The 27781-nt window shown below is 39.0% G+C and overlaps 1 protein-coding gene across 1 annotated transcript; it reads left to right on the top strand.

Annotated features, from left to right (window-relative positions):
- Nucleotides 1-7825: 7825 nt before the first annotated feature.
- Nucleotides 7826-26079, top strand: pyr (pyramus). The gene is made up of 6 exons (XM_089261977.1): nucleotides 7826-8276; nucleotides 19300-19348; nucleotides 21794-21926; nucleotides 23758-23873; nucleotides 24115-25453; nucleotides 25508-26079. Coding segments are annotated over exons 1-6 (2211 nt in total). The 5' UTR covers nucleotides 7826-8274.
- Nucleotides 26080-27781: the final 1702 nt, after the last annotated feature.

The raw sequence follows: 27781 nt of genomic DNA on the forward strand, positions 1-27781 counted from the left end.
GGATCACATAAAGTTTTAAAATGTTCTATCGGCACATTTATCTTAAAAGAGGCAATTTGACGCGGAGCTGCGAAGCTAAACTTCGATATAAAAACCTTAGCCGAAGTCTTGCTTGCTATAAAAGCAGATACTGCCTCACAGGTCGTACAACGATAAAGACTCCAAATGAGGTGGGGGACTCTCGAAATTATACTGGGTTAGTATTTCTTCAGCAGCAGCCATATCACTGGATAACTGCTTAGAAATCTTTTTCAGTTTTAAAAACTGAGCCCTTACAGCGCTGTACATTTTAGAAAAGTTGATCTGTCTTTCTAAACAAATCGGACAAGACCAGCGTACACCCCCACTACCAATTTTTACCGTGGACATAATCTTGTCGTAATCACGACCAGTGAGACCTGCACATTTAATATGCATCATATTATCGCACAACCAGCAATTGACAAATTGCGCTTGTGCAGAGTCCACTGCCTGCCTGAACGTACAAGATTTTTTGCAACAGCTCATATTGGCAATTGGGATTACAGTAGAAATTAAAGAAAAGCAACAGAAATAAAAAACAAAGAGAGTAAAATATGCTGACAGAGCGAGTCCAACAACAACCAGCCGTTGAAGAGCAGAACTAATGATTATGTTGAGAGAGATAGTCAACAACAAAAACAGCCTTTACAGAGCGTAACGAAAGAAACACAGAAAGTTATTTGTACAGCACGACGACCGAAATCGAGAGAGCAAGTAAGCTCACACTCACACTAACTAACGTGTAAAGAGTAAAGTCAGGGATAGCGCCAGAAAATAGATGACTATAGCAAAGTGCAAACTAAATGTAAATACGACGCTGCACCAAACTTCAACAAGATTAAAACAGCAATTTTAAAAGAAAACACAGCAAACCACGGATCAAACTTTGCACAGGAATATTTAAACAAACCGACCGCAGTTGTGTGAACAATTTAATAAAAATGATTAATTAAAAAATCAGTCAAATTTGCGGAGCAGAAAACGAAAACGACCGTACACTCTCACTGAGAACTCTCTCAGTGATGTTAATAAACTTATAAACGCATTAAATAATGTAAAGATCTGGATTTTCCTACCAGGGACCGCAAATAAGAGCTATTAATTAAATATTATCAATTTTTATATAAAAATTAGATCGAAAATATTATTATTAAATATTATTGCAGACTTTATATAATCAGTCCATAGTTTTACTATTGATTGTGTTTCTATTCATATATCAAACACTCTAAAAGTATGCAACAGAATCATCATCTTCATCATCTTCATTAGTTGATATATGCTGATAAAGAGGTGTGAATATTTTTTTTTTTTTTTGTAAAAATATGTATTATTTTAGTTAAACAGGCTTTTTACTACCTAGTTGGCAGCTTAACCAGTTGGACATAAAGGCAGGATTATTTACAGTAGGACACTACAGAATAAACATCAACAACAATAACAATTAACATAAATAACAGTAACAATTAGGTAATTAAATCACATTCCATTTTTTTTTTAAAACATTATTCTATAGGAACCTCGCAGGGAGGTCCTGAGGATGGCACTTCCTCAGTCTTCTTTTCCTGGCTTCTTTGTTGAGCCTTCTCGCCAAAGGGTTTGGGTGGCCTTCAAGTCTTGCAAGGTAGCTAGCAGCTACCTTTTGCAATACGACTCCAACTTTGGGGATCTTGAGATCTTTTTCAATGTCCCTGGTGCGCATGTACTAGGGAGCATTGCAAATTTGCCGGAGGATTTTCGCTTGCACAACTCTTATTTTGTTTAAGTTTGCTTTTGCCGCAATTCCATAAACTTGAAGCGCATATTTCCATATGGGACTGAGAATTGCTTTATAAATTGTCACTTTACTGTAAAGTGACAATTTATTGGACGGCTTTAGAAGCCATGCCATCTTAGCGCTTTTGGTCATTACAGACTTTTTAACCATCGTGGTGTGCATATTAAACGTAAGCCTTCTGTCTAACATTACGCCCAGATATTTGTGGCTTCTTTTGTGTAGTGTTTGTAGTGTTGAACCCAGCATTCTAATGGGACCACAGTTTTCACGCCTTGTTGCAAACGTAACATTTACGCATTTGCTCCCGTTAATCCCAATGTTCCATCTGCGGGCCCAGGCTTCAAAACTGCTCACATATTGCTGTAATGAGTCTGTAGCCTTGTTAATGCAGCTACTACTTAATAGTATGGCTGTATCATCAGTAAAATTGAATGTGAATAATTACCAAATTGTGATTGATGCTTATGTAAATTGTTATTGAAGATTCTGTAGTGTTCTACTGTTAATATTCGTGCCTTTATATTCAACTTGTTAAGCTGCCAATTTTGTAGTAAAAAAGGCTTTTTAAATTAAATAAATTTAAAAAAAAAAAAAACAAAACAAAAAAAAAAACATAGAGATAATCAACAATAAAATATTATAAATATTATATTTAAGTAATATTCATATATTACTTAAACAACAGTTGTATAATATAGTTTCATATAAATAAATAAAGCAGAAAAAGGTTTCTCAACTAATAATAATAATATTGAAACAAGCAGATATAAACAAGTAAGAAGACTCTAGTCGAGACTGCTCGACTAGGAGATACCCTGAACCCTCCAAGCTGATATTCTTATCATTCTGCACTTTTTTTATGCACACACACATACATATATATGCATCCACCCTCACGCGCCCACGCTCTGCTAACTGCGCAGTCAGCAGCGACGGGGCTTGGGCTGCGCTGCAGGGTGGGCAATAGTATGAGAATTTACTTGGTGAATAACTTCTTTTGTAAACATACAATCTTAATGAGGGGCGTAGTCATATAGTCCAAATGTGTGTACATTCTAAAGCACAAGTCTCTAGTACTTGAAATACGTTTTTTACGAATTGGGGGCGAAGGGGGCGTGGTATCCGAAATCTGTTGATTACAAAATTTTTGTATTCATCATATGTATATACACAGTAAATCTGAAGTCTCCACATCTAATAGTATTCCAATGAGGCTCAAAAAACAAAATCAATTTTTCGATTATTGTCGATAAAAAAGTTATCGGATGAGTTATCGAAAAATTAAAGCAAACTCGTACTGCGTATGGTATACACGAGTAAACACACAAACTCTAGCTCTTATATCTTCTGAGATCTCGGCGTTCATACGGACAGACGGACGGACGGACAGACGGACAGGGCTATATCGACTCAGCTCGTCGTGCTGATCACAAAAACATTATACCCTGATTTCCCATTTTCAATGGGTTCAGGGTATAAAAAGACTTAAGTAAATAAGAATTCTGTTGATGTAAAACACGAACTTCGTTATTAAAAAAATTAGGAATATGTGGAAATTGGAACTCTTTTGCATGATATCTAATAAATAAATTACCAATTTTATAATACAGATAAAAACAAAGATCTAGTAATGTTACATAATAGTTGAACAATATCTGCATACAATTTTGATCTATAGTACAATTTAGAAACCATTCAGAAAAGGCTTCTCTAGTTATTAAACCTTATTAGATCCTCTTAGTTTTTGTTGATTATTTATTTATTTACTTACACTCACAGCTCTCTTGTTGCCCTCTACACATTCCCTCCCTGCGCGTTATGACATTTATTTTAACAAAAGGTATTTATTTTTATACTCATTTTATATTATTATTCAAACGATTGCGATCGCTATCAAGGAAATGATCGCAGCATAAATTAGTGAGACTTTTCGATGAGGGACTGGCCAGGCTTGTCGTCTGTCAACGGCTCGAACGGATGAACGTTTTCATTAAGTTGAGGGGAAAAAGCCGAGCAGACAGTTGTCGAACGACTTTCCCTCTATATAGGGGCGGCTGAGCAATTAAGGCGATCTGCAAGTGGGAACGAGACCCGTCTCCGATCAGGCGAAGGGTTACCACACCAAATGTAAGTGTTCATTGCGCTTTGTTTGTTTAATTGAATTTGCAGCTCACGACAAAGGGTACAGAGCAAAGCAAACGAAAGGCCAAATGGAGAAAGATGCGTGCGATTGCCACCGCAGCGGTAAATTTTCGGCCATAGCTGTGCCCATCGATTGATCATGGCCAAGGGACTTCGCCTGGACTTGATCAGCGGCACCATCCGCGTTGAAAAGCCATTGCTCCATTGGGAGCATCGCTGCGAACGAGCAGCAGTTCCTCGGAACAACTCTCGGCTCCACACTTATGTCTTTCGATATTCCCTTTTCGCCAACGCCCACCTCCGTTGCGGTTCGCCTTAAGAGCCTGGCTTCGCTGTACTTTATCGGGTAGTCCTATACGAGTGCCGATGCACTCCGGCTAGTACTAATACTGCTTTATGTGGTAAGCTCAAAAGAACTGTATGTATTAAAAGGTGAGAACTGTGAAGAACTGCTTTTCAGCTTTCAATTTTATTTAGCTCTCTGTAGTTAAAGTCTTTGGAGTTTTAATGTCTGTAGGATATTCAATAGTCGTGTTGGCTTGCTCATTTGCTGAGTTTTGCTTTGTTGGTTTTGCGTTTATCAGTTAAGATCAGCACGGATACCTCGCGAAGTGGGACTGGGACTGGGACTGAGATTGAGGCTGAGGCAGGGGCTTATCCTGCCTGGCTGGCAGCCTAGTTGCATGGCAGGTTTTTGGTAATTTTGTTATGTGCTTTGTTATTTTTTTTTTTTTTTTGTTTCGGCTTTTGGGGCACTGAATTTTAATTAAAATATTTCTCAGGGTCTTTTTCACTTTTATGCTTTAGCTTAGTTTTATAGGACTTTGAGAGCTTTTGGGTTTCGGTCTGCTTTGACTGTCGTGAGTGTGACACATTTGCATCAGATATGACGTGTCAAAGGACAACAACACAAAACACACACATGTATACATACATATATAGTGGCTAATAAATCACTTAAAGACCCACCGAGTGGTACATGGAAAAAAGTAATGAAAGAGAAGAGAAAATGAACTTGTCGCACCATAGTCATATGCTGGCATCACAGCCAACATGGTGGCATCACAGCTCGTAAATAGTTTATACTTGTTTTTCTTATTCTCTGTGCTGTTTTAGTGGTTGTAGTTGTCCATTCCATTGTTCTTCACGCATATCTGAATATCTCACATTCAATTGCAGTTAACATTTGACACGTTTTTGTTTCTCTTGCGAAACATCTATATTTCTTAGGTGAGGAAGCTACATGGCGCCAGCAGCTCGTTGCATGTCCTGCTGCGCTTGCCAAAAAGGACAAAACACACACACACACACGTAGGAATTGGTGGACTCAGTTGGTAGTTGTTGGAATTCTTTGAGGCGTGAGACAAAATTTTGATTGGCCAAAATTGCGGTTGGAATATTCGGGATTCTGGTTGGCTTTGGTTAATCTTGCTTTTCGTTTTAAGGATAATTTTGGGTTAGAGTGAAATTGATATGTTAACGGATGGACGTGTTGTGTCACAATATGAGGTTGATCCACGATGAAAACGTTTACCGTGTAATTGCCAGTGAACCGATCTGAAAAGAATAGAAACAGATTATATGTACGTAAGTATGAATAAAATATATACAAATAAAGGAGATATATACATAATTTATTTATTTATACAGGTAATACAATAATATAAGTTATGGGCGCCAGCTAAAAATTTGACAAGCATTTTTTATCACTGTTTTTATTATTGTTTTTTCACTTCATCATTTTTATTTTGAATAATTAGTTTAATCACACAATCTGTTTAATGTTTTATGTTCTTAAGTGCTCTGACATTTAATATATCATTGTCATTTCTGGCATTTCGGACGCCTTTGCCACGCATAAATCTCAATCAGCGGGCCTCTAATCTATCTTCGAGTTGCTTTTGCGAAGGCTCCGACTGATTTTTGCCAAATACAATACATTGTGCAGTTGAAAGGTCAAAAAGTGGAGACGATAATAAGTAAAATTTTTAAGGAATATTTCAAAACTCTTAGGTTCTTTTCGCTGTTTACTCACATTTTAACATAAATTAAAGATTTATTTTAAAAATGTCTTATATTATTTTGAAGATTCATATCTTAACATCATCTATTTGAAATGGCCTCGTGCACTGCTTGCTGGTTGCGAGCTGTTTGAACGGAGCAGCCGAGACGAGCCGCGACATGTTCGATGTGCTGTACGTTAACAGCGCATTGTTAAGGCGCCCAATGAACTGTTAATTAACATCACATTCAAATTGTTTTTATCAATGTCGGAGTTGGAAATATGCGCAATATTTTGTAATCAAACATCTTGGTAAATGTATTCACGGAATTCGCATTCGATATGATGCCCGATTATGAGTCAGCGATATTTGACACAGTTTTGTGTAAACAAAAGACCTTAAAAGGGAAATAGAGAACTGAAAACAGAAAATATTTTAGTGTTTTTGATAAGCGTAGCTACCGAATTGACAGCACCTAACTAACCATTATCGAAAATATTTCATTGATGTCAGATGCTTTTTTTAATTGAACTGATTTGCTTGCCTGCCTATCGACGCATCACGTTCACGGACGGACATACACGTCGAACGCATGCGATATCTGCTTAGACCTAATTGAAAATTGAGATATGCGTTCAAAGTCCAAAGCAAAAAATTTGGTATTTCCGTGAGTACTTTACCTCCACGATATTAGGGAATTGGCAGACTGCTCGGATGCTGCTGAGCAGCATGGCACGAGCTTCGCTTATCTGCCTTGACAAATTGCAATGATCTGTAGAGGCTTTCAAGATCTCAGCAGACAAATAGCTCGTGGAAAGACGCCTTATAGATTAGACTGCTGACTCGCACTGATCTGCCGAAAAAAGAGAGTGTGAGAATAGAGAGTGGACCAGTGGACCTTGCTCAATGCGATCATTGTGATTGTGCATGGCTTGTTTTGAACTAAAAACTAGTTAAAACGTAGCTGTTTCTTTGACTAATTGTTAATAGTATAAATTGGCATGTGTTTTAAGTTTTGCGTTGCTTTTCGACTGGCCTCAAGCCATTCTCGAACTGGCTTTCATTAACAGCATCTGCTATCAGTTGCAACATCGAACCGCTGCGACATGTGCGCGACTGGGTGATAGTCGTCTGACTGAGTCTGTTAACAGTGCGACATGTGCGCTGCCATTTTGAGTTAACATTAACAGAAGCTGCGATTAGTTAACAGGGCTCTGCCGACCTAACAGCCCCAACGGCCGCACATTTGTAGCTGTATCTGAGTTTGTGTGTGCCTTTCGTCGGTTCAAGATCGCTGACGCGAACACAGCGGATAATAAGCTAACAGAAAAAGAAAAAAAAAAACACACAAAAATAACAAATGAGCAGAGAGAACCAAACCGAAACACAACAAATGCGTTACATTGAATTCGAAATAAACGCCGTACGCAAGAAAAATTCGAAATTTGAAATAAAAACAAAATTTATAGGAAATATTTTGAAATACCGTAAAGAAAATGCAAGTTTTATTTAAAAATCGTGCATGAAAATGAAAGTGAACAGTGCCTGAGAAAAGCCCATTAACTGATTTTGTTTTAAAAATCGACTTACACAATAAATTAAAATAATTAATATTATATTATTATAAAGCCTAACCAGTTCTACTACCCTAAACAAAATAGTCCCAGTGTCAAAATGAAATTGAAAAGAAATTAATTTCATACAAAATTTCATGATTGATTGTGCAAAATACAAATCGAATACAAGTTCAAACAAAGTGCAATACACACATAATTAAATATAAATACATACCTACATATATATATAAATTGATTTATATATATATATATATATATATATTATATTATAATATATTGAATATAAAACATATAAAAGATAACATTTTTTTGTTTAATAATACACAACAACGACAACGACAACAACAACAACAACAACAACAAAAAGAATAACAATATCAAAAGTGCTGTACAAATTAAGGGAAAGAAAAGCAAAACAAAATTGATTTAGGCTTTTGTTGCAATTTTTTCGCTGTGTAATTTTTTATGTTAACGCGGCACAATTTGCATGCAATGTAATTAAGCATACACACAGATGTACTATATATTTATATATGCTCATATATACATATGTATATATATACTTATATAAATGTGTGCTCCCTACACACCTACATCACATGCATTTGCACTTTTGATTTCCGCTTGGATTTGTGATACGCCGCAACTTCAACTCGTCGCTCATTCGCTTACAGAAGGCAATACGCACAAACCCATGTTGGATTATAATTTATACCCTTAAATTTGGGGGCTACAATGCGGCCAGAAATATACAATGTAAGTATACAATGTAAACACATACATACACATATAAACACTCATACACCTACACTCATGGTAATCATGCCACGCCTCCTACACTCGCACAATAGAATCGATTAAGATTGCACTTAAATATAATTAAGTCATATATATAAATATATATTTATAGGATTTTCTTTATAATATATGGGCGCACTGATAGCTTTGGAATCAAAATTATGTCAGCCCGGTAAAATCGAAATTCGATTTTGGGGCTAACGAATTAATTCCAGCGCCCATTTATGATACAATATAATGCATAATTTTCGGAAGTTTTTAATGCCAAGAAACACCTGGGCTCTGGTCTAAAATTAAAAACAAATTCGTTTATAAGTCTAATTAACTATAAATATATTTATGAATACGCCATTTCAAGTGGTCAAAGAGGGAGAAGCAGAGTAAACGTTTTGAATTGAGAAATCTAAAATATAAAAAGGTTTGAAATTTACATTTTGAAAAAGAAAAAAAGTTTAACGATACAAATTTGTATTAAATATTCAGTTAGCTTGTTAGATTGTGAAAATGTAATTTTCATTGAATTGTAAAGGAGAAGACCATCAATTATTTGATTCATAATCAGATTCGCAGCATTAATTTGCTTAGCTTCGACTGAACCATATTTGAATGAAGGATACATTTGTAAGATGCCAGACAAACCACGTTTCAAAGCAACGTATGACAAGGTAACTAAACACGCCATACTACCGACTCAAAACTAAACCCAGAATCATAATCAGAAGCAGCAGAGGCTCAAAACTCTCAATTGAAGACAGTTAAAAAGCACGTGGACACCAGGTCATACCTGTGTGTGTGTGCCTGTGTGTGCGTGCGTTTAGTCCCTTTGGCAAGTAATATATCCGTTTCACACACACATTTCATTTTAAAAACAGTTTTCAAACATAACACATATAAAAAGCACAATTATATGTTTCAAGCAAAATGTGAGAAATGAAAAAAAAAAAAAAAAAAAAAAAAACGAAACCAACAAACGTGGCAATAATTGCGATTCATAACTTGTTATTGCACCAACACATGCGAAATGCCAGGATAAAAACCTTGCCTCTCCTCTCCCGCTCTCCCTTTCTCCCTCTTTCTCGCGCACAAACGCACTCTCCATGAGTGAGTGTGTGTGCGTGTGTGTGAGTGCGAGCACAACCCCTTTTGAAAAATAATAAAAAGTAAAAAGAACTTTGCTGCAAAGGGTCGCCAGCTTTGGCTGTGGCGTGTCCTGATCTCAGGACATTTACCTGAGCCATAAATCAATTGCAGCAACAGCAGCAGCAACAGCCACAACAACAGCATCAGCCAACGGCAATCGCCAGCCAGTCGCCAGCGATAAAAAACGCACCGAAACCGTGTCAATTAATCAAACAAATTTCAAGAATTTTGAGAATTTTTTGAATTGCCCGTACATATATATAAATCCCCCACATCTTCTAGGCTCAAATTCCAATTGTTTCATAGAGCCACGCCCCTTTTTATAGCATGTATATGATGGGCACATCAGGGATTTTCGGCATTTAAGTTTGGAAACGCGAGTCTAATTCGTTTATTAATTAAACGGAAAAGCACAGAGATAAAACATAAACACACCTATACGCACACGCCCACAGAGAAGTGCTGTAAACTGATAGACAATAAACCAAAGTATTTCAGTTTCATTTATTTTTACTCTTTCTGATAAGCGCCGCCTGGCTTTACGGCCCTTTAATCTCATGTGGATCAACACTCAACTGAGGTGGCAAACTCATGAGCAAGATATATTCAAGATATATAAGCGAGGCCACTAAATGACTAACTTGTAAATTAAAGCAAATCGATATCGAAACTCGGATACTCGATGATAGATCGCTCATGCAAAGAGGCAAAATAAATCGAAGCTCTTCAAATGAGAAGATTTTACTCTAGTTCTTTTAACTTTGACTTGCGTCGCCAGATATACATATCTGTTAAGTAAATATTCTTCAAGGAAGCTCGATAACGGTATTATCTACCACGAATTTCCCACACAGCAAATATTGGGTGATATCTGCGGGTTCTTGGAGTACCTTTGGTAATCTGAAGAAACTCTAATCTTTGGCACGAGTGTATATACTTGTGGTTAAGAGCTTAGAATTTAATGAGCTCTCAGTACTTCGTATAAAGAAGCCTATAAAACTAACAGATTTCATTTATAGACAATTCTCAGAGGAGTCACTCTTTCCTTAGAATATTTATAAAACAACAACAATCCAGACATTCTAACTTTCGTTCCATCATCCAGTCACATGGGAAATTGAACAGTTGGACTTGGATTTATTGAAATTTACGATATGTTAGATACGGAATAGAACGGTAGCTGAAGAGCGTAAATATTTTTATGACTTGGCACATATTTCTGCAGCTTTGATTAATGCAGCCAATAAACAACGGAATAACCATAGTAACTGTGACTAGACAGACGAGCCAGAGCCAACGCCCGCTCTGGCAAATTGGTCAATTTTTTAACTCTTGTCAGCTTGTCGATTAGTCAGTTGATGATGTGCCGATCAGCTAAAAGCTCTAAAGGGTGCAGCATTTTGTGTTCGACCTTAACGCATTAGCAACTAAGTCGAGGGTTTGCTAAGCAACAACAACAATAACAAGAACGACAACTGCAGTTGTGTGATCATTAACATCCCATAATGTCAAATGATGAATGCCAATGCGCTAATTATTTAAAGTGTAGAGAAGAGGAACATACATATGCATTATATATTCTATATGTATATACTATATATAAGAGCGTGTAACTTGAGAAAACAAGTCGGAAATGCATTAAAAAACCATAAAACCTAAGTAGTTAAACAATTATTTTCCAAAGAAAGCCACATAAATACATACATATATGTAATATTGGCAAACTTGTTATATAGAGATGCCAAACTATAAAGACAAATAGCACAAAAATATTAAATTGAATTTATTAAACTTGTATAAATATTATTAATAAAAAACATTATATAATATAATTACATTTATGTTTTTTTTTTTAAATTTAAAACTTTATTTATTTAATTAATTTTTATACTATTGATTAAAAATTACAAAATGAGGATGAAGAACTTACTAAAGTTCTTGTTAAGCTCGGCTCAGTTAGCTGGAGATGCAAACCGAGTTTAAATTATGTATGTCATATTTGAGCTAAACATCGCATAGTCAGCCATACGTAACTCGAAGTTTAGGCAATGTAATCGTATTTCTGGCTATTTATAGCTCAGCTCTATCGTCGCCCTCTTTCTCACTCGCTCTGTCTCGCTCGCCGTTTGCTAACAATTACGCAAGATCTACCGTCCAGTGTTGTGATGTAGCACAGGTGCTCGCCGTTGATCCAGGGCTGGTTCAACTACCCATTGATCGGCTGGGTTGAGGGTTGTGGGGGTTTGTGTGCCCCTTCGCCTTTGACTCTGGGACGTGTCGTGCATCAAATTTGACGGGCTCAAGCGTAACTTAAACGCAGAGCAAAACTACCTGTCGACAACTTTCCACACACGACTCGACGATCCACTTAAAAAAAAAAAAAAAAAAAAAAAAAAAAAAACAGCGCATTCACACTCTACTCGGCTATGGCGGGCGGGCGCACTTTAATAAGCAAAACAAAACAAAAAATAATGAAAAATAGAAAACAATAAAAATCAGAAAAAAATGTCACTTCAAGTTTTTATAATTAGGTTACGCGCGGGTGGCGAAAAGCTGCAACGACTTGGAGGGGCCTCGAGTGGGAATCAGAGAAAGCATATATACAACATTAGTATACTATACGATACGTAAATTATTTTTGGATATATGCTGCTGCTGATATGGGATGCTGGAAGGCGCGCGTTAAGGCTGAGGCAGAGGCGTGGGCAGGAAGGGATCAGCTAAAGCCGTGACGCAGTCGAAGCGTACCCAACAAGTCACGTTTCACGATGCAGCATATCGGATATAGCATATATAGCATATAGTATATAGAACTAGATGACTCGTATTCGAGATGTGACTCAGATACATTTCGAGCGTTTTTGAACGCGCCCACGACTAGGCTGGAATTGCAATTGCTCTGTAATGTGATCATAAATACATTTTTATGCATATGTCATAAATATTGAACACGCTGAGACGTCGATTGGATGCGTGGATGAAACATTTTCGAATTCGGAGACAATCGAATTTATGCAGCGTTGGTATTCATTTCGGTTTCAATTGGATTTGAATTGGTATTGAATTGTTGTCTACTTATAGACAAGTAAGTCTAGCGGCTAGCTGTGAGGCCAGATAGCCCGTACGACAAGTGCGACGCACTGTTTTGTTTTGTTTTTTTAAAATATTTTTTATCTTATCGAAAACACGTTCAATATTTACGCTATTGTAGTATACAATGCTTACTACAAGCTACAACTATAAAATTAAAAAACAAAAACAAAAATAAAAAAAAAAAACAAAATAAATAATAAATAAATAAATAATAATAACAATAGCAAAAGCGCCAAAAATGCTTTGAGCGAAAAATAGTATATTGTTATTAACTTTTGTATTTATTTTTGGTTAAGAAATAAAGTCACGGCCCTCGAGTGTCTGTAGTTTTGTTGTTGCTTTGGCGACTGCCAACTGAAACTTTAGACTGGGCGTTATTAAATACATGTTTAAACATGTTTGTGTGTGTACCTATGTGTGTAAGTGTAAGTATAAGTGTATGTCTATGGCAGATTCGCTATAGAGCAAGTATCGCCTGCTTGGGTTTTACGATTTACTACGTTTTGTTTATTTTTGTGTGTGTGTGTGTGTGTTTTTTTTTTTGTTTTTGTGTTTTATTTGTTTTCTTGCTTGTGCTTTCTTTTTCTTTTATTCTTTTATGCGCGGCTATTATAAAACAATCGACATATTTCAGCTGTGCGACAAAGACAGCTGCCGAAATGCAACGTAAGAGTGAGAACGAAATAGCGAGAGGGAGAGGGAGGGAGACGGCAAGCGCATGCAGCGGCAGATAAATCATAGCAAAGTCGAATACGTGGTTGTAAAATTTTTCAATTTATGCAAATATTTGCATTACAAATTACCAAGTCGAGGGCTAAAACTGAACCCGCAGCCGCAGCCGTACCCGCACCCGTACCCCTCCTCCCATCCCATCCCACTCACTCAAGCACTCACTGACTCCCCTGCCTCCCCTTAGAGCTAGACAGCTGCATAGGGCCAAGCCATGATCGCCGCTGCACCTGACCTACAATGCGCAGCGCACTCTTGTTGTCTCTTCTCTTCTGTAAAACACAACAAACACGCCCTCTTAATACACACGCACACTCACGCACATGCACAGCGATCAAAAGATCAAGCTGCATTGCAAAATCAGCGCTAACCAAATCCGTGGTAAAATTGTCGAGTGAAAATTGGAAAGTTTCGAGCTTTTACAGCAAGCGGTAGTTCTTTACAATTTAAGCAGCACAAAATTAAATAAAACATGCATAGCTTACGCCTTAGTCTAATTACATAAGACCTACTCCAACTGCCAACTGGTTGCACTATAAATAAAATTATACTACATATGGTGGAAATATATGGAATTTCCAGGTCTACACATGTATTTGATTTTACTCCAGCTACTTGCGACTTTCTATCTGAAGATTACCTAATTGCTAAGTTCCTTAATATGCCATATCAATATATATAATAGTAGTGCCTGCAGCACTTGATTTGCCCCTGCACTATCAGTTGCTTTTGGTAGTACGCACGCTTTCGCGCGGGGTCTTTAGTTGGGCCATATTCGCTTTAGAGTCGACCCATTTTGTGGGCCCATTCAATGCAGCAGCTGCGTTATGTGTGTTTACCGTGGACTTGTCAGCATCTGCGATCGTCTGCGACCTAGCCGAGCCCCTCCCGCCGCCCATGCACTGGCTGTCTGGCCAATATTGACAGATTGGGAAAGTTGCGCTTGCCTAGCACAACAAAATGTGTTTGATTTTGGACGCTGCTGCCACTTAAGTGGCCTCTGGCTGTTTGGCTTATCAGCTCGCCACCACAGCCCGCACCCCATTCCCATTCCTTGAAAAGATGAAGAAGATGATGAAGAGAGACAGAGAGAGAGAGAGAGAGAGAGAGAGAGAGAGCGCAACACAGGAAAATAACAAAATAGTGCGACAGTAAAAGCGGCTTATCAGCCCAGCAGCTGTTCCACAACACCCCGAGCCTGTACGAAAATCGCATTAGATATAAGCACTGCACAAGCCCTCTCCCTCTCTCTTTCTCGTTCTCGCTCTAGCTCATCCCTCTCACTCTCACTCCAGCGGCAATTGTCGCTGTGTTATTTTCACGCCTATTTGAGAATTATGCAGCAACAGACCGAGCTACATTCCAGAAGGGGTACCGCTAATGAGCCCAGATTTGTGTACCGGCACGACACCAGCTTAAGCACAGCCAATTTCCATCCTCCATCAGCCACACTCCCTATAGCACCTTCTCTATCAGCATCGTACTTATCGTATCTTGATGGATAGATACATAGATGCGCTTCTGCAACGAGCGGCATCATTAGCTTATCTCTGCGGTACGCTGAACTTCTGAATCGACTGTTGATGTTGTTGTTGTTGCTGTAATTGTTGTTTTGTAGCCAACTCGAGTTGCGATTCCATATGTGGGGCGTTGTTGTTCCTGTAAGTTCAAGTTCGATGTATGTGAATCATCGAACAAAGTAGATTTCGACTGTGTTCTAGATCTTATGCTATAAGTATGCTAACGTTCAGGGATTTTTCTAGAGACGAAAGATTAAATTGAGATACGTGAAATATATTCTTTATATATAAGCTAGTCTAGTAGCTAAATGTAAAACAAATTTGTAAGCCGTAAGACAAGCAAAATTTATAAATTGGCGTATATTATTTCTGTATTTATTAGAGATTATGAATATAAAATTAAAGCACTGTTCTGGTAATCAAATTACAGCTAAAGCACAATATGTTTTTTTATACATATTTTGTGATTTGCGACTATGTTATGTTTATGGTTTAGTTTTCCAACGTTTTTAATAGAGTCTTCCCAGTTTCATGGAAATTATATAAATATTTTCATATAACACACACGCCTTTCCCGCCGCCCGTCCGTCAAGAACAAAGAGCAAGCTGCCAACTGCCAAAGTCAGTAAACTCAGCAAAATGTTTCCCTCTGGAACTTCATTAGAGCGCACGCCCCTAACATACACAGCAGCAGCAGCAGCAACAACAGCAGCAACAGCAACATGGAAGGGAACAAGCAACAACCAGGAACAAGGCAAGAGTTGCAATGGCAGCAGGACAGACTCAGCACAAGGGGTAAGGGCAGGGGCCGAGGGTGAAGCAGGACATAGGTAACAGGATCTGGGTTGGGGTTGACTGAGGAGGACTAAAAAAGCGCAAGGTGGATGTTGCAAGGGCATTAAATAACATAAAGTTACGTGGCAGCAGCAACCCCTAAAGCAAAAGTAAACGAAAATTGCATTAAGTGCAGTATGGGGAAAAGCATATAGCAGGGGGTAGGAGGCTCTGCTGCAGCAGGGGTATCATTGCATTAGGGTGACCATCATCGTCATCGTTATACGCACAATTGACAGCAGGAAATTTCACACTTGGCCGCAAAAAAAAAACAAAAAAATTAAATAAAAATAAAACCCACGTGTCAGAGGGAACAGAGGAAAACGATGTTGCTCCTGTAATTGTTATTAAGCTATTACATGATTGATGCGACAGCTGAACAGAGAGACAGAAAGAGAGAGAGAGAGAGACGTGGCACGTGGCAGCAATCAGACAGTCATATAGTCTACTGTGACACATGCAGAGCAGTCCTGGCAAATAGTCCTCACAGACTTTATTACAGTTGATAGCCAGCACGCTTATCACGGATCTTGACCCGCGACACAGTCGGACTTCTACTCGTGGCCTAATCTAATCGAGCACGAATTCTTTGCATGCCACAGTAACTGGTTCTCTGAGTTGTCGTGGCTGGGCCGATTAGCCAAAAGCAACAAGTTCACCCCGAACGAGCAAAACGTGCGGCACGTGATGGCCAAAAGGCAAATCAATTTCAATTTCGAAAAGCAAACAGCATTTTGACGTTTGACGAGCTTAGCTAAAATCAAAAAAAAAAAAAAAAAAACAAGACAAAAAGAAACTATTTAAATCTGATTTGAAATAAGTGGCTCGAGTTGACAAGTTGCGTTTAGTATTTAATCTGGCAATCTGTTGAGAGTTCTCTTTGGCTTTGCCTGCCTGGACAATTGACGTCTGGCATTTCAGGCGCTGTCATATTTGATTTACATTTTGCAAACTAATTACGGCTGGCAATAAGTTGCTGCCACGATTAGATAGCCTGTGACGTACGTCGCTCAAGTACGCCCAACTCTAAGGAACGTGCCACACTAACTCACTCGAATGTAGATTTCCAATGCAGTGCATCTGTATTGGTGAGCTTTTAAAAGCTTTGCTTGGCTTGCTCTCAAGCCGCAAGCTTGCTGTGCTGCACGTGTGAAAGCTCTTTGCTTCGCTTCAAGTCGAAGTTGCCGTGCAGCACCTTTTGTGTGGTCCTGTGCATGGCACGTCTTGGCCCAAAACCAAATTCCTCAATTGCTGCAACGGCTTTAATAAAATGACTGAAATATGCTCGTGCAGCAAGTGAAATACTCCTCCATCTCTCATGGGCAGACAAATAAAAAGGAAAATACGGACTGGAAAAAAAGCTCTTTAATATGCATAGCGCATATCGTGTCGTCTATTGCGTCAGACACAATCTGCGAGTTGGGCTGATGGTAGCTGAAAAAGGCTCCGAAGATCCGAAACGTACGAAAAACTTTACTCGAGTTCATTTGGGCGTCTGCAGTGCGCTTCTGTCTGCATACCAAAAAGGTAATTATGAGCCGCATTGTAAGGGGAAACAAAAGTAAAGCACAGACGGTCATAGAAGGAGCCAATATCAAGTTACATACATGAGAAATGTGGCATAGTAGAGACAGTCAACAGAGAAGAAGAAGAAGAGGCAGAAGAAGAAGAATAGAGTATGCGTAGAGTACAACAGCAACAGGAACAACAACAACAATTGTGCCTCAGCTACGGGTCACATGTCGGCATTATGTGAGCTTTTGAATATTAGAAACTAGCCTACGCGGTTCCATTTCGGTCTCAATTCGCCAGGAATTGCGGCGCTAGGGTTGATAAGCTAAACAATTAGCTGAACATGAGCTGATGTTGGCTCGACGTCTTGATGGCCCGATAGAAAAATAAAAAACAACTGGGCTTACAATCTTCACTTGAAAGACTCGAGTAAATCTTCTTATACCATTTAAACATGAATCAAGATTCGAACTAAAATATATTTCAGCTTTCACTAATTATTTTTATTATAATTATTATCACTAATTTAAGGCCATAAACTTCATGTTAGACTAACAAAGTTTTGAATCAAACCCAAGTTCGTTTTGTATATCATATAACCCATTATCGAATTTCCATCGTCAGCAGCAGTTCATTGAAATGTGAACTGGCCAAATCAAAATTGTGTCGAATGCAAGCTAAACATAAACTAAACACATGCAAAAATACAAGAATACAATAAAAATGCAAAAAAAAAAAAAAAAAAAAAAAAAAAATATATATATATATATATATATATATATATATATATATATATATATAATTTAATTGCTCCTTGGCTTTGGGATTCAAGACTCGGAACCAGAACCTCAGAACAGCCTCATCGATACGAGAATGTTTGAGGAGATATTGGCGATTGTGATGGCGTTTGTTTGGTTTATTTGAATTGAACTTTTTTATTGTCTGCTGTGAAATTGAAAAATGATGATCAAAATCGCAAGACTCACGCGTACAATCCACACATACATTAAAATATACATACATTCAAATATATATGTATGTATGCATATATATATATGTACATACGAACATGTGGTATATTCTATATAGTTTATTTGGGGACTGCCTACTGTGAACGCGAAACGCCTTGGGAATTGGGCCCAGTAATTTGCACATGGCATTGGCCTCTTGCCTCTGGCCGGGACTTGGCTTTGCTCTGTGGCTTGTCGCTTACTCAGGTTATTCGATGGTCCCTTCTATTGATTTCTCGTGCACTTTCAAGTCGATTTTGTTTCCATTGTGGCTTGTGCGCGATTTTCACTTTTCAAAAGCAGCAGCGGCAGCGGCTGCGGCAGCAAAAAGTAGAAGAGGCAAGAAATACAAAAATGAACAAGAATAAGAACAAGCCCAAGAGCCGAGAACAAGGGACCTTCGTCTAAAGAAACTACCCTCTCGAGCTATGCCTCTTGGGCTCTGGGCAGCTCTCTAAGCTGAAATCAATGACCTTTTGTGTCTGCTTCTACCGCTGCTGCTGCTAAAGGGGATTAGTCAGCGACGCCTGAAACAAAATATATGCACTAAAAATATAAATATAGTATATATACCATATCATATACATGCAAATATATATGTGTATGATCCAATCGATAGACGCGACAAAAACAAAAACAGAAATGAGAAAACAAAAATAAAATTTAAAAAAAATAAAAATAAAAAGAAAACAAAATCTGAAACGTTTTCTTGGCTTTTTCCATAACCATTGACATTGAGCCAGAGGAATACTTGTATTCATGAATATTACTCGTGAGTACTACTCAAATGAATGTTACTGGTGTACTCTACACAAAGCTAGTAGTTCATTTTTTGAGCTTTCAATAATATTGACGCTTTTGTTTAAAGAGCTCACGATCAGGCAATCAAATGAAATGACTTAATTGCTGTTTTCAGCTTCCCCATCCCATCCCATCCCAGCCCCGAGACGGAAGTTGTACTCGACGAGATGATAAAAACAACAGAAAACAAAACAAATCAATAAAACAAATAATAATCATTAATAATCTGTATGATTTATGCTAATTCTTTTTGGCATATAACACTTTATTTTTAGTAGATATCGTAAGTCGCATGTTATCCTCTCTAAATGATATTCATCATCTCTTTCTCTGTCATTACAGGTTACTACAGTTCATGCTGCTCAATGTCAGAATTATTTTTATACTGATGGTAAGTTAGGCTGCTGAAATAGTATTAAGTATAACAGTTTATATAACAGTATTGCCCGATTAACATCACATCAGCATTCTCTGTTCAACTGAGGTCAATGCTAAATGGCTCAACTTAGTTGAAAGGGTATTTCACAGTCGTGACTAATATCTCAAATAGTTTCCCATTGTGCTTGTACTTAATTAAATACCAAGTACCTCAAGATGACTTCGCACATTCGCACTTTATCTCCGACTCACTTGAAAATGGGCGTGTACGTATTATTTTATTAAAGATCAGATTGCGACGTGTGATTTACGATACGATACGGTGTTTCTAATTATTATGAATATTCAATTGGAAAAAATAAGAAAATAGCATTAGCGTTTTTTAGACAGTGTATTGACATTCTGTTAACAGGCTGTTAAGTATGTGTATATATCTGTTGGATCTATCGAGTTTTTAAAAGCAAAAAATGAAAACGAAATCGAAAAAACGAAGAAGATAATAAAATTTGTTGTGACAATTATTTTTCAGCACTCGAAATAATTATCGTAAAAAACTCATATATATATATATATATATATATATATATATATATATATATATATATATATATATATATATATATCAATATGTGTGTAGTATTTCCGTCCGTTTGATTATTATAACAAGATCGAGTGTGTAATCAAGTGAAGTGGAGTGTGGAGCTAGGGGGCGGCGTCAATGGAGGAGCGTCAGCGCAGTAGAGGAGTGGGGGTCTCTGATATCTGAACTGGTCAGCTCGTGGTGTGTACATTGGAGTGGCTACGTCTGCTCGGATCTGCTCAGGGTCTGGCAGGGCGCTGTTGCATAGCCACTTGAGCCAAGCAACATAGTAATAAAATACAAAAATAATAATAATAATTATTATTACACACGCACTCGCACACGCACTCGCACACGCACGCCGAAACGTCATTGAACTATGGAAAAGGTCGCACATCATTAAAGCAGCCAGCACAAAAAAGTTTGAAAACTCCGAAAACTACAGCCAAACAATTTGGTTTTTTACGAGTAGTACAAACAGAAGGCCTCCAAGAAGGGTGGAGCAAGGGGTAGGGGCCAGAAGAAATAAACTGACAGTGTTTGATTTGGTGTCAACTTGAAGTATGATGAAACGTCTAACGAGCAGTTGAGAAGTAAAGTTCACGAATTCCGTCAAGTGCCAAGTGGCATTTGCCAGGGGCGTTGACTTAAAAGGGGCCTCTTAGAGTTGGGTCAATTTGTTTCGCATTGCGCATTCACATATTGTTTTCTGTTTTCCGCTAATTGTTAGCAATCACTTATGTGCTTAAGTCTTTCAATAAGCCCCCGATTTAGATACACGCACATATTTTTAGCCATTCGACCAAAATAACTGTCATCACTTGCTTGCAACCGGAGCTATAGTGCCGTGTGGCAACCTCCGTCCCTTTGGCTTGTGATACCAGAACATATCAATTTTACATATACATTTTGTAGTCAGCTTGTTTTGCTGACCACGCATATTTTTTGGGTTCCACGGCAAATCGCGATCTCAACAGCTTTTCGCAACGTGCTCCCTCCCTCGCACAGGAGTCGCTTATGCAAATGCTTTGAGAGTTGGGCAATGTGCAAGAAATAAATAAATACATTTATGAAGCATGTTACTACCAGGCAGACATGGCCCAGACACGTGTCGGCCAAGGCAAGGCAGTTGGCAACAGCAGCTAAATGCTCGATTGGGGCGTCGCGTCGCATGCGTAACTTTGTTTTTTGCTTTCGACTATCCGCTGATAAGCCATTTAATTTGGTCTTTGGGCTAGCCTGCAGATGATTACATATATATCTCAGACGAGCTTAATGAAGATGAAGAACATGATGAGTATACAGAGTTCTTCATATTTGAGGATCCCAATAGATGCTTTGCTAATGACTCATTAGATTGCACATCAATTATATCAGAATATAGTTTTACGTATAACTGTAATGTAATTATATATATATCTGAATTAGGAATAGACAGAATGAAAGGCAATAAAATGATAACAAATTGATATCGAGTATTGGCAGTTGAGCAGCTGTTGAATGGGTAAAGGCTTCACTCCATGAGGCTGTCGCTCCCACACTCCAACTTCGAGTCGAACACACTCTGTCGCGACCCTCAGCAGAGTTGGGGCTACAATGTGCAGGATTAGCTGATGTCCCATGCGAAAAAAGGCAATTTGCCGAGAGCTGCTTTAATGGCAATGGCATTTTGTGGCACAGGTGTGCACAGTCGCTGGCTCCGACTCAGGTGCAGTTGCTCTTGCCGGGCCCCACATTAAAAAGTTGAGCGTATTTAATTGAAATTTATGGGCGGGATTAAGGTTGCAGTTTTGGGGCTTATGTTGTTATATTTGCCATATGCCCATGTACCATATTCCATATACCAGATACTCTATTCGCAACTCTCTTCCTTTGCAGGTAATGCTGGCTCTTGTATCTACAACATGTGCAAAGAAAACGGAATACATTCTAACCCTGAAGACCGACAACAATCGGGCGCTGCATATCAATTCGCACGGCTGGGTAACGGCCGAGGATATATCGCTAGCACGTAAGTACAGCTATAGCTGATATCATTTTCGCACTCTCTGCATGTGATAAACATATATATGATATATATATCTATGATTTATGGTATGTTTCGGCGCCCATCAATTCCCTTTGTATAGCGAGAGCTGCTCGACTGGCGTTTAAATTGAATTGGCATTTATTTTGAACTCTGGCGCTGTCTGTGCATATTGCGGGCTTAATTAAATTATTGGTAATTTAATATTTGATTGATGTTATGTGGTCCGCCATGGGCGCTACGATTGCGGTTTCAAGACAGCCGCCGCCTTCTGCTCTTTCTTCTCCATTGTCTGCTCTTCTTCTTACAATTTATTTGAATTCATGCGGTTCTTCTACCTCTCGAGCCACCGCCCTTCCACCCACTAATTTTCTTCTAGTTGGTTTTTTATTTGCCCGTCGATCAGGCCGCCTCAGTGGGTGAAGTTCAGAGTGAGCAGCGCTCCGCATTCACAAATGGGTTGATATATACGCTATAGCGACAGCCCCAAGCAATAAGCGTGAGAAGTTAACGACTTATATAGTATAGCAGATTCAACTATTCCTGATGAAACATTGAGATGTATCAGAATGAAAATATCTAATATATAATCGGCATACATATATGTAGTCCAGACATGTTTATAGCAACACGCAGATCAAGGAAGAGAGGAGGAGTCTACTCAGACATAGATTTAGATCTATACAAACCAAAAACTCATTTCATGATCTGGTGTGGGTTATATGAACATATATGTATACATATGCAGATGTAGTAACCGAACAATTCGTACAAATCATATCGATTTTGACCGCTTTCGACGAGCATTGTGAAATTTCTTTAGATTGCGTCACGCACCTCAGCAATCGCTGGCCACTTGAGCAGTACAAAGTTCAAATCGCATAAATAATAGTCTAGAATTCTTCGCACGTGAAATTCGCCAGAGTAGCTGGTCAAACAATAGAGCGAGAGGGAGGGGGAGAGTGAGCAAGTGAGAGTGAGATACATACACTCTAGAGCTGCTTGGGCGTCAGTCTCCTTATAAATTAAACGAAAAATGTCAGTTTGGTATTTTATCTTATCTCATATGGAATTGTAGGAGCAAGTGCTGCGCATTGCTGTTGTTGTTCTGGTTCTTCGGTTGATTCGAAGGGAATGCTTGGACTTAAACGGGCAGAGCCTAGCTAAATTGATCGCTTTATGCTTACTACTCTGATGCATTGCTAGAGAGAAGGTACGACTCAATCGATGTCTGAAGATAGATGCTGAATGGCTTTCAGGGTTATCCATCTGCCAAAACCAAACCCAAATCCACGGCCATAGGGAGAACACTTCTGGCCCACTCAACGAGGCTCTCACAAATTATCGTGGGCCTCATGATTGGCGCAGCTTGATAAGAGCTCAGTTCAGTAAGGTAATTGACTGACACGCACCTTGCTGATACGATTGAGAATGGAGTGAAGTCGGGGCGCAGAGCTTCGACTCTTTGCTGTGCAGGCAGAGAGCTGCTGTAAAACTACGCTCCCTTAATTTCATTAAATGCTTGATTCTTGTTTCTATCGTTAGTAGCGCCGCTGCCCTCTGCCCCCTGCCAGCCTAATCAAACCTTTCATAACTTTATCGAAAACCTTTCAATTAATGGGGTTATCTGGCCAGTGAAGTGTGTGTGTGTGTGTGTGTGTGTGTGTGTGCAGTCCCCAACCCCCACACGCTCTTTCCAGTCAAATAAGTTGGCTCAACTAGCATTAAATATTTACTTAAGCAGCAGTATGAAAAGAAAAACTTTGTTTATAATTAATTAAATTTGATTTCCTTCTCTCGATAATATCCATTGCAGAATCCCTAACAATGAACAGTGTTGGCGATGTACTCAGCGAGGATTTCAAAATCACAATATATGCCAAGGATGTGGACTACTATTTATGCTTTGCCCAAGGCAAACTTGTTGGAAAGGTAAGCAAAGGGATTTTCATTTGTTAATGTATTCATTTGTTAAAGTATTTTATGGATTAAAAGATATATTATAAAAATAATTTTAGATATAAAATCATGATACATATTCTGCAAAAAAAAATGGAGAGTACTTTATGATATATTTATTGATCTAGCAGAAAATTTGTTCTTTTATGCTGCCCACTTTCTTGGCTTCATTTGTAACTTTCTTCTTCTTCATTCTTTAATTGCCTCCCCTTAGAGAAACGCCACAAACGATTGCCACTTCAGAGAGTCAATGGAACGAGGATATTATCAGTACACGAATGCCTACAACCCGGTGCTGCGCGTGGGCATCAAATCGAACTTTCGTCCGATTGGGCCTAAGGGGATGCAGAGTTACAATCGACGTGCCCGTTTCCTCTTTAATCGCGTGAAGGCGGAAGATTTCCACAGTAAGCTGGCCAATTGGCGAAGCAAGGTGTCAACGACAGCAATATCAACAACGTCCACAACAACAACGACGACGACAACAACAACTACAACTACAACAACAACAACAACGCCGAGACCAGTGGCTGCAACAAAACGCGCACGTGGCAAGCCACTGCATCGCATGCAGCCAGCAACAACAACAACAGCAAACACAAGTATTAATAGCGGTAGTTCTTTTAACCACAACAACAACAACAACAACACCAATAGTAATTACAACAACAACCATAGTCGTAAGTCCCATAACAACAAGAAAGCAAACGAGGATGCGCTGCGCGAGCAGAAGATCATCAAACGCAACCAGCAACACCAGCGACGTCTGCAGCATCGCCAGCACCAGCAGCAGATGCACAGGCAACGACAGCGGCAGCGACAGCAACACAAAGCCGTCGGTGCCATGGTCAAGCCACAGCCGAAGAACCTGATGGTGCGTCATCATCACAACAATGCGACGTTGCTGGAGCGTCGACGACGCCGGCGCATGCAGCGACGGCAGCAGCAGCAGCAGCTCGTGCAGCAGCAGCAGCGTGAACAACGTGAGCAGCGTGAGCAACGTAAGCAACAGTTGCCCTCGCCCACGGCCTCGTCCTCCTCATCCTCCTCCTACACAGCGACTGCGGCCTCAACAGCGCTGACAGCGACGGCTTCGCTGGCGCCCTCGGCGCTCAACCTGTTCGCCATGCTGGCGGCGAGTCGGCGTAAGCGCGGACGCCGAAAACGCGCAGCAGCAGCAGCAGCGGCTAGCGCTGGCAACAATGCGGCAGACATGGACATGCAGCTGGTGGAGACGTCTTCCCAACAGCAGCAGCAGCAGCAGCAGCAGGAAATAAAGCTGCAGCAGACACAGGGTGTGCAGGAGCAACAGCAACAACAACAAAATGAATACTCAAAAGCCTATATTAATAGTAATTTAAACTTAATACTGAAACATAAACTAAACGTAGAACTAAATTTAAATAGTAATAGCCCTAATGTTAATAATGCAATACCTGCCTTGCCAAAAAACTACAACTACTTGTACAGTAACGAGCATTATAATATGAATACTAAAAGTAGCACGACTGATTCTAGTAGTTTAGAAATTAGCACTAAGTTCTATAGTCCAAATAGCCATAGCAATAGCCATAGCCGTAGCCGTAGCCATAGCCATAGCCATAGACATAGCCATAGCCATAGCCATAGCCATAGCCATAGCCATAGCCGTAGTGAGGGAGGCGTTCTTCAATTCAAATTCAATGATACCATTGACAATAATCTTAAGCAGTTGATAAATGATCGAATTGATAGCAACGGCAGCAGAGGCAGCAGCGCAGCTGCACCAACTGTTGCAGCAACAAATGTTGTTGCGCCCAATCGCAATCATATTGTTGAGCATACTATATGCGCCGATAGCCATAGCAACAACGACAGCAACAGCAACAGCAACAGCAACAGCAATGGCAGCCCGAAAGCAGAGAACTACTTTATGGCTCTAGAATTGCAGCAGCAGCAACAGGAAGAGGCACAGCAGCAGCAGCAACAGCAACAACCTAATATTAATTATGATGATGCTAATATTAATGTTGTTGACGATAGTCGCAATGATAACAATGCGGCGCTGCAGCCCAATGATAACCATAATAGTAATTATAATGAGCAATTTGCGAATGACGATGAAACGATACGAATTCAAAATAAATATGAAACACATGTAGTACAATACAAACCTGCAGTATTCATTTACACGGGCTAGGCAGTTTTCCTTGACAGGAAATCAAATCTAATTGGCACAAGCGAAGATTTGAAAATTGGAATTCGTAGAGGAGAATGCGACTTCCAAAGAGTAAAAAGTGAGTATATGTACCTCCTTCGATATATTGCGTTAGTCCATTACTCTATACCTTACTTACACTCAAGGAGAATTCACATAGCTAAGCTCAAGATATTCCTATACTCTACAATATAATACTATATCTTATTTACAAATGAGAGTTCGAACTCCAAAGCAAGATATCCCAAACAAAAGTTAAAGAAAGTTCTATATCTTTTTTTATACTTGAAGAGAGTTCACATACGATAGATCAAAATATTTCTGTAAATATAATTAAAACTCCAGGAGAATTCACATGCCCAAATTTAAAATAGCCGTGTATACTATGATACTCGAAGACAATTTACATTCCAAAGTTTAAGATATTCTATATATTATTTATAATTAAAAAGAATTAACATACCATAGTTGGTGGCTCTAGACGATGATATAACAGCCGAATTCAATTGACTAAATATTTAAAACATACACAATTTGAAGCAATATTAAACTTCGAAAGCCATTAGGCAGACGACAGAGCATGTTCCATTCGATTTGATTCAAAAATCTTTATATATCTCTTTTATAGTATCCATCTTCTTTTACTTTAAATTAAGTAATTTATATTGATTTTTATTTATTCTATTAGATAAGTAGTATATTCTATTAGATATTAGTATATCGCTTTCCTAATTCGATGACTTCAATGCAGACACATCGTTCTATTTATTCTACTTGAGCTTAAATACTCGAGATCTGCATATATCTGCGATCCGTAAATTACTTTACCAGAAACTGCCGTAAAGAAGAAAACTTGTCCGTTTTAAACAAAAATTTCGTTGATTTATTTTGCTACTTTTAAGCTGACATTAGATCACATCCGAGGTGCGGGGTCATCTGGCAAAAGTAAAGAGCGTCCCATAGAATTTCGTTTCACAAATGGGCAGCCCATGAGCATAATACGAAAATCGTGTAACAATTGATAAGAATCTCCAACAATGTGACAATGAGTTTATCTCCATCTATGACCTCAATCCGAGCGGCTGTCATAAAGAAAACAAAGAAGCAAAAAAAGCGAAGAGGCCACGAGCTCGGATCGCGTAGGCGTTCGAGTTGTGGAGCGAGGGAAAACTCTTGATACGTACGATTTGCTGGAATGTTGACACGCCGGATAACTCATAGAGAAATATGTAATATTAATAATAATATATGCAAAGTATACAAGATTTATGGCTTGTCCAAAATTAATTACCCAACGAGAGAAACAAAATTGTGCGTGTGCGTGTACATGTGTGTGTGTGTGAATGCTTAAGCTTTTTTTTTCAGTCAACGATATGCAAATCGAGCGCAAGTGCGACGAGTGGCCAGGCCGATCAAATCCAATCGAATCAAATCCAAACCATCAAAATAGATGCCGTTGCCGTTGTTGTTCAGATTTATCCAGCCCCGCTCCCCACCCCTGTCTGCACACACCACCAAGCAACAGTTGACAGATCTATCCAAAACAAAGGCCAAAAAGCGAGGCGGAGGCGCAAAGTCCCCACAGCAACAACAACGTTACGAACCTGGCGCCGTCTGCTCGCGTCTCAAACACAACGCCAACGCGCCGTCGGCGACGTTCGCTAATGAAATTTTATTATGCGCC

Source organism: Drosophila navojoa, chromosome 5, assembly GCF_054131105.1.
Source record: "Drosophila navojoa isolate 15081-1374.11 chromosome 5, UAZ_NAV_1.0, whole genome shotgun sequence".
Taxonomy (NCBI): Eukaryota; Metazoa; Arthropoda; class Insecta; order Diptera; family Drosophilidae; genus Drosophila; species Drosophila navojoa.